General features: G+C 38.4%; 1 protein-coding gene across 1 annotated transcript in view; it reads left to right on the forward strand.

Annotated features, from left to right (window-relative positions):
* The window catches only part of PCF11 (PCF11 cleavage and polyadenylation factor subunit), a 20699-nt gene extending 13634 nt beyond the window's left edge, over positions 1 to 7065 (forward strand). Inside the window, exons 9-16 of the mRNA XM_031066063.1 lie at positions 150 to 237; positions 983 to 1102; positions 1657 to 1765; positions 2876 to 3059; positions 3471 to 3626; positions 4653 to 4745; positions 5307 to 5342; positions 5907 to 7065. Of these exons, the coding sequence (XP_030921923.1) occupies positions 150 to 237; positions 983 to 1102; positions 1657 to 1765; positions 2876 to 3059; positions 3471 to 3626; positions 4653 to 4745; positions 5307 to 5342; positions 5907 to 6119 (999 nt within the window). The 3' untranslated portion in view covers positions 6120 to 7065. The remainder of the gene's footprint in view (positions 1 to 149; positions 238 to 982; positions 1103 to 1656; positions 1766 to 2875; positions 3060 to 3470; positions 3627 to 4652; positions 4746 to 5306; positions 5343 to 5906) is intronic.
* The last annotated feature ends 1235 nt before the right edge of the window (positions 7066 to 8300 follow it).

Below are 8300 nucleotides of genomic sequence, written 5' to 3' on the forward strand. Positions count from 1 at the left end.
TCAATACCAAACTGACATGGTTCATTCCTGGAAGGAGTTCAGTATGTGTGAAATAATTGAGAAACATCTAGAAGTTAATAGTAAAATGTGGAAAGTAAGTTTATAGTCACATTATTGTACAAAGATTACATAAATGTTTACTTTCACAGGTTTCTCTGATGTCTGCTCAACCAGGACCTTATGGCCAAGGTCAGCAGTATTTGCCAAATCCTGGAAGTTTTGTCCAGAACCCTGCAGGTGTGTAACAACAGAATTCCTTTTATATCTTTTGGATTGTTTGTTGGGTGGATTGTTCATTTGGTGGTGGCCACAGAAATGACATTTTTAATGTCCTCATTTACTGGGTCTGTATGGATTAAGGGAAGCCTCCTCAGTGAGGTGGCTTTAGATAAGGTATCTGTAGCACCTTCATCTCTTAAGGAGCTTTTCTTAAACACTGGAGGCTTTTGTTAGTTTTCGTTAACCATGTGGTTTTGGTATCAAGTTGTGCTGAAAAAACAAAAAAAATTGTTTTGATCTGTTTTTCTGGAAGGCATCAGTCTGTAGGTCTAGCTTGCTGGGCTGGGCTGAGCAAACATTTCCAGTGTATGAGTGGTTAGTAGTGAAAAACTTCAATAACATCATAAAAGGTTAAACTAGGTGATGAAGTAGGTTGAGTGTGGGGAAATATTGAAGTATGAATCCAGGATAATAGTGCATTTCAAGAACCACCATCCAGTAGAGATCTGTGTATGGGCAACCAGCTTAGATAGCACTCCAGAATACATTATGAAGGAAGGGAAAATCTTGTAACAAAGATTCCCTTTTTCAAGGGAAAAATTAGCCAAACACTCGATAAAGCAGAGTTGGTAAATAATTTGTAACAGAAAATGAAATAAATGGGAGGCAACAGGAAAATTGTGTTGTGAAATATACAGATAAAAGTGAAGTCAATTTCTGATGCTAACTTTTTGCCACCTTGAATGTCTATGTTCTTCCCCAGGAGCCCTTTCCCATTCATATCCTGATAACCACCTTGGACAGGTTGATGTGAATGAATTGTTCGCTAAACTGCTGAAAACAGGGATCCTCAAATTGTCTAAAACTGATTCCACTTCAGCACGTATGTAGATTTATCATGTTCTAACTGTCGAATTTATCCACAGCTCAAGTGTATATCTGAGTATACACACTTCTGTGAACTCCTGTATAGGTTTTTTTAATCTGAGCTCTTATTTTTGGGAAGGAATTTAGTGTATGTGATTGAGTAAATTCTTAGTATCTTGTTGAATTTACATTTCAGCTATCCAGAGCAGTCAGTTTTGTCTTTGGTGCTGTGCTTTTGTAACTTGTTCTTGATTATAATCAGGGTCTTTTCATCTTCTGAAATATTTCTGTATCTGTGAAGACTGAATTTTAATGCCAAACACTGAGGTGAAATATTGTTTTCCTCAATTGAAATTCTGGCTTATTTTCTTTTATGCTTTTTTAAAATGGTGTCAGAAGATAACTGATAGTCTGATTAACTGAAGATAACCATAGTCAGATTGTATTAATAATATTTGAAAAAAAAAACCCACTTTTAGGAGCACATAATTTCTTTCTGATGATGTACTGATGAATTTTTTTCTGATTTCTGATGGAATTTTGATAAAATAATATCTTCATGGTTTCTAGAAGCGAATGAAACCTCGGCCCAGCCGAATGCTGAAGAAGAAGATGATGATCAGAATGAAGATCAGAATGTTCCAGACCTCACTAACTTCATAGTTGAAGAACTTAGACAGTGCGTATAGAAGCATGGGCTTCCAGTAGGAATAACAACGTGGCAGGAGCTAGATAGTTCATCCAAGACAGTTAAAAGCTTTTAAAAGATTATCTGTCACTTATTGAGTCTGAGGAGGTTAAGCCTGCATTGTTTGATGTCAGCCTTGCAAGACAGAAATTGAACATGGGAAAGCTTAGCTTTACACAAAGGTGTGCATTGATAGTTCAGCACTAAGGTTGTGATAGGCAGTGAAGCCCAGGCCTGGGCTGCACCAAAAGCTGTGTGACAAGGAGGTCAAGGGAGGTGAGTCTGCTCTGGTGAGACCCCACCTTCAGTGCTGCTCTGGGGCCCCAACACAAGGAGGACATGTTGGGAGTGACTCCAGAGGAGGCCATAAAGATGATGAGAGGGCTGGAGCATCTCTGCTGTGAGATAGGCTGAAGGTTGGGGTGGTTTAGTCTGGAGAGGAAACAGCTGCAGGGAGGCCTTACTGTAGCCTTCCAGTTCCTAAAAGGGACTACAAGACAAGCTGGAGAGGGGCCTTTCACAAGGCCAGGACGAGGACAGATGGCCTCAGGCTGAAGAACAGATTTGCCGTAGATAGTAGGAAGAAATTCTTGAGAGGATGATGAGGCCCTGGAATAGATTGCCCAGAGCATCTGTGGATGTCCCAGCCCTAGAATTGTTCAAGGCCAGATTGGATGGGGCCCTGAGCAACCTGGTGGAAGGTATCCCTGCCCATAGCAGGGTGGTTGGAACTAGATGGTCTTCTAAGATCCACTCCAACCCAAATCATTTTATGATTTTAATTATACCATTTGGTGGTAGCTTGTAAAGCTGGGCCAAATGAAGGCATTGCTATTTGTGCATTTTTAGGTGAGAAAATCTAGAAGGAATGAAACAACATTAGCCTGTTTCTCATGAATCGTTAATAAGAGCCTATTGTTTTCTGAATGTTTTAAGTTAATTGTGCTATGAAAATCAGGATGAAATGTCATATTGTGTACTTTTAACTTGGAGCAGATCCATGCTTTTTCCCTACTACTGTAGGCAAGTGAAGCAATTTACTGAGAAATTTCTTACTATCGCTTTTTAAAGAAGTGCTAAGATTTTTCTCTCTTTTTGTAGGCGTTACGATAGTGTTATAAATCGGCTGTACACTGGAATTCAGTGTTACTCCTGTGGAATGAGATTCACTACTTCACAGACAGATGTTTATGCAGATCATTTAGATTGGCATTATCGCCAGAACCGGACAGAAAAAGATGTTAGCAGAAAAATTACACACAGGAGATGGTACTACAGTTTAACAGTAAGTAATGCAGTATTTGTGTGGATAAATTACAGGCTGGATTCTGTGCTTTACTCCTGCATGTGCTGTAGGATTGCAGCTGAAATTTGCACCATCACAGGAGTTGGTTGTGATAAACAGTGATGTCTTAGATGCTTCAAGTAGTCTGCAAATGCCTGTCAGAATACAAAAGGCAATTGTGTTATGAACAGTAAACAGTTTAAAGCTGCTTACTGCACTGTTTTCATTCCACTGTGAATGGAATTTGAAGGATAGTGATTTTTTTGGTAAAAGAGTTTTTGAAGTGTTGCCTTGTGAGAAAGAGTACACTGTGCTAATGCTGCATGTGGGAAATATTTCAGGTTTAACAAAGTAGCATTTATTAAATACAATACTTTGGGATGTCTGAGTGAGAATGAACACTTTCCTTAGGACTGGATTGAATTTGAAGAAATAGCAGATTTAGAGGAGCGTGCTAAAAGCCAGTTCTTTGAAAAAGCTCATGAAGAGGTTGTGTTGAAGACGCAGGAGGCTGCCAAAGAGAAGGAGTTTCAGAGTGTTCCAGCTGGACCAGCTGGAGCAGTGGAGGTAAGTTTCAGCTTGCCAGATAGCAAGAACGTAGTCTTTTAAAGGCTTGTACTGTACTCTTGTTACTAAATGTAGACTTTGTACTTGGGCCTTTTTGTAGCCCCTCCATAGGTTGTGTATTTGTGTATGTAAGGGTTGCTTCCCAGGGGCAAGAGTAGTAGAAACCTGTAGTTAAAAAAAATCTGTAACCATTGGCATTGTGTAGTTTTAGCAAAATTGAAATGGGCAAAGTGTGTTAATTTGCTAAATGTTTATGTAGAGAAAATAGTGTGATTTGTCCTTTGATGGTCGTTTGTCATTCATTTGTCATTCAAATAACTACAGGATTTACTGGTATTTTGGTACTTTCAAACACAAAAATTTCTTTTTTGGTAGCAGGTAGGTGTTAGAAGAAAGAAATACCACAATTTGAAAGTAACCAGTAGAGCTGTATTTTGGTAGATGAATTGGTGTTGTAATCAAATACAAATGTTAGAATTGCAATTTAGTTTTACATGCCAAGCCTCTAAGAAACTAGCTATGAAACCAGAAAGGCCTTTTTTTAAATTTTAAAAAGCATCTTCCGTGCTTTATTCTCTGGGTTGATAATTTTTCACAAAAGTACTAAAAAACTTCTGCCTTGTTTGACTTGAAATTGCAGGTTAAGGGGGAAGAATTAAGATATTGCCAGAAATAAAACTAGTTAAATTGCTGTAATGGATTGTCTTACGTGACAGTAAGACAGCATTACACTGTTACAAAATGCTTTGCAGACTAACTAGCTAAAGGGGGGTACAGCTTACTTTTCTCAAGTGACAAAGAGTATTCAGGGCCAGAGGGTGATCCTTTCTCTGTCTGCAAACCATACTCAATTTTTAATTAAGATTTACTAAAGTGATTTTTAAAGTGTGGAGAAAAGATCATGTTCTAGGCTTAATATACTTAATTTAAAAGAACCTTATTTGACTCCTTCTAGGTTCTTGAATTTCATGTGTTCAGCAAATTGCAGTAACATGATTTATCTCTGTTATTCCAATAACTTTTCAGAGCTGTGAAATTTGCCAAGAACAATTTGAACAGTATTGGGATGAGGAAGAGGAAGAGTGGCACTTGAAGAATGCTATCAGGGTAGACGAAAAGGTAATCTGATCTTATTTACATGTGATGCTAATTTATAGTAAAACCCCTGAAGAATTACAGAAAAAAAAAAACCCACAAACAGGAGGACAGGAGGAGGTGGCAAGTACTCTTTATCTCTTGAAGGACTCCTGTTGTAGTTTTTCTGGCTTCCAAATACATAAATATCCTTGCCTTTGGAAGTGTCTGAAATCTTGGTGTCATTGGTATGGGCTCACTAGCTCTCCCTTACACTGCAGTACTCAAAGAAAAATGGATGTCTCTGTGTATAGGTGTGGGTATGGGCTCAGTTCTTCCTGCATGCAGCTGTGCACAGGTAATTCCCAGCACTCACCAGGCTTCTGTAATTCCCAGCACTTACCAGCCTTCTGTATGATTACATATCCTAAATAAACATCACAAAATCATGTTGCAGGTATAGTTGACACCATACTTAGCTTGCTCAGACCATAGTTTCTCTAGATGAATTATGTGATAACGTGTAATAGACACTGTTCAGTTCATTATCAGTGATCCTGCTATAATTTATTTTTACATATTTAAATGTATAACAATTTTTTTCAGATTTACCATCCATCTTGTTATGAAGATTACCAGAATGTAAGTGAATCCTTCATATTTTTGGGAGCATTTTGCTTTCAGTTTGTTTGCTTCATCTCTTTGCTTTGCAGGGAGCAGATGTGTTCAGATTGTGCTTCCCATTTCCCTTGCCTAAGACTTGTAGGCCTTGGGCATGGCAAGTTTGTAATACAGAATTAACTGAGATGTGTTTCTGGTTGTGAGTACCATGACAGCTCGTGTGCCATAAAGCAAAGCCATGGTTTGATGGATTTATTGTGGAGTAATGTGTAATCTTAGGAATTTTTAACAATGGAGTAGGTGGGTATTGGTGTGACATTTTTAATGCTTTGGAAGTTACAACAGTTCATGGTAATGTGTTAAGCATTTCATCTCTGCTTGGTGATATTTTTCAAAGGAATTGGAAAAAAAAGTAATGCTATTAAAAAAACAAATTGGTTTTCTTAAAAGTTTGACAAAGTAGAAGTTTGGATTTTGAGTGCCTGACCACCAACATATTTGCATTTTGAAAAAAAAGCAAAAAGAACAAGAGGCTAAAAATGGTTATTTTAGCGTGCTAATGCTACATTGACTTTCACTTTGTAGACATCATCATTTGATTGCACACCATCTCCCAGCAAGACTCCTTCAGAAAATCCACTAAATATAATGTTGGACATTGTTAAACAAGAAACAGAAGAGTCCTGTGACTCACCTAAAATCAAAGAAGAACCTGAAGACACCCCTCCTCCTGCCTGTGCAGAAGAGAGCGCACCTGCATCTACAGAAATCAAAACAGAACCTGAGGAGTCTGTTTAAATAAACTGCGGTATGATTTCTTTTTTTCTTTTTTTTTTCTTTTTTTTTTCTTTTTTTTTCTTTTTTTTTTTTTTGTTTTCTACAGAGGAGCTGCTGTGTTAATTCTGGAAGGCTAATACTTTTTATATGAATAAAATGTCCAATTGAGGCAGGGCCTCAACTACTGTTTGGTTAATAAATACATTTTTGTATTTGAAATTTCTTATTGCCTGCACAGTTTCAGGTGTCATTGTGTGAAAGTTCTGTAGATGCGTGAAAATTTAATGGTATATGTAAAAATGTAAAATTTTCACTTGTTGAAATGTAAATTATAAATAAAAGATATTTTTGCTATGTATGGAGTGTAATGTTTATGCACACCATCAAATAAATACAGTGTTTCTGTACTTTTTTCAGTTTAAAATTAATTAAAACGAATTTTTGCTTAATAAGATTCAGAAAAATGAAAGCAAGTCTCTTCCTTCAGTTATCCCATAGGTGGGTTATCAAGGAAGGAGCTTCTCAGACAGGCCTAGATTCCTTGTCTTTTTAAAGTTATTTGAACAAGCTTACATATCCAGATGTTTTAAAAAACAATTACAACAACAAAATAATAAAAAAATCCACAGAAAAACTCACAAAAAGACAGTTCTGGGTAGAAGGGGAAAATTTAACCAACCGGAGTGCTGGATTGTGGTGAACACAAGTGCCAACAAAAAAAGTTAACAAACCAGGATGCCTGGTAGTTAAGGTGTTTTTAATTATTTTTTTTCCATTAGTCAAACACAAATTTAATAAAGCTGAATTTTCTTTACGTTACAGGGGGGAATGAATGTAAGAATGCTCATTTGAAACATAGTTAACATTTTCTTTTTTGTTGCTTATGACTGGACTTAGATGGTAAACCAGATATCCTGAGATGTTAATATTTCTTAAATGTTATAAATAAAACTAAGCATATATTTGAGCGTGAGTCTCTTCCTTTCAGTGATGGGTCTGTGTGGCTGGTACGTTTGTGGGAATTGAAATAAAGTGTGTTTCAGTATGCATTTGATGTTTTATTCACTCTGCTAGTTGCAGTGTGTATTTTTAACTTGCTGGGAGCAAGACAGAAGCACTAAAACTCAGAAAGCAATGTCACAGTCCAGGTTATATTTGGGAGTCAGAATTCCCCCTTAGTGTGCAAGTGGAAATAATCAGCAGTGCAGGAGATGTTGGCTGCAAAAAATTCTTTCCATGTTGACACCCAGGCTTCACACAATTTTTAAGGTGTGAGTAATGCTTTGGTTCTTCTGTTAAGGTTGCATCTGTAGTTGTAGATAGTTGTTCTAGACGTAGTTCTAGTGAGCTTGCAGTGTTCTAGGTATGAGCCTTTAAAATGCTGCTTAATTTAGAGACAGTCCAGAGGCACAAAAATACAATGAATCAGGGTGGTGTCAGTCCATACAGTGGTGTGTGTGGCTGCTGGCTGTGTTTTCGGGGGTACTCCTGTGTTATTGCAACCTCGTCCTGGGGCAGGAATGTAGCCTGGTGCCCTGGCCCAAATATGATGCTTTGTGTCCTGGAATACCGTGAACTTCGAAGTGACACCAACTGAGGTTCACAGGAGACTGAACAGAGACGTTATGCCTTTAAATATGTAGAAGGCTGTTCAGAAAAGGGAACAAATTACTGTCTACTGGAGATAGAACAAAAATGAGACCTATAAGTTGCAGAAATAGGCTTTATGACAGCTTTTTAACGACAAGGATAATTAAACCCTAAATGGTTCATTAAGCTCACTTGGTCCATGTAATTATCACTGCACACCTGTAAATCTGACTGGGAAGGGTTCATTCTGCCTGGAAGCAGGATTCTGGAAATCCAGCGTCCTTTTTTCTCCCCCATCAAAGAAACCCAGCTTACCCCCAGGGTACCAGCTGGTTTTGACTAAGGGAATTGAGGAGCAGGATCGCGTCACTGCAGAAAGAAATGACGGTTAAAGGTTCCCACAACGTGATCAGAGTCCGATCAACCGGAGCACAAGCTGGTTCAGTATCTCTTGCTCAGAGCAGCACTGAGGGGTTCCGAGATGAGAATTGGTTCTTGTTACATTTCTCGTGGGGATCAATCACCGTGCCGGCTGCAGCCCAGGGCCGCCTGAAGGTGCAGAGCGCCCCGAGCAGCTGCAGCGCACCTCGTGCGGCAGGGCAGGGCCGGGCC

The sequence above is a fragment of the Geospiza fortis genome, unplaced genomic scaffold, assembly GCF_000277835.1.
Source record: "Geospiza fortis unplaced genomic scaffold, GeoFor_1.0 scaffold16, whole genome shotgun sequence".
Classification (NCBI taxonomy): domain Eukaryota; kingdom Metazoa; phylum Chordata; class Aves; order Passeriformes; family Thraupidae; genus Geospiza; species Geospiza fortis.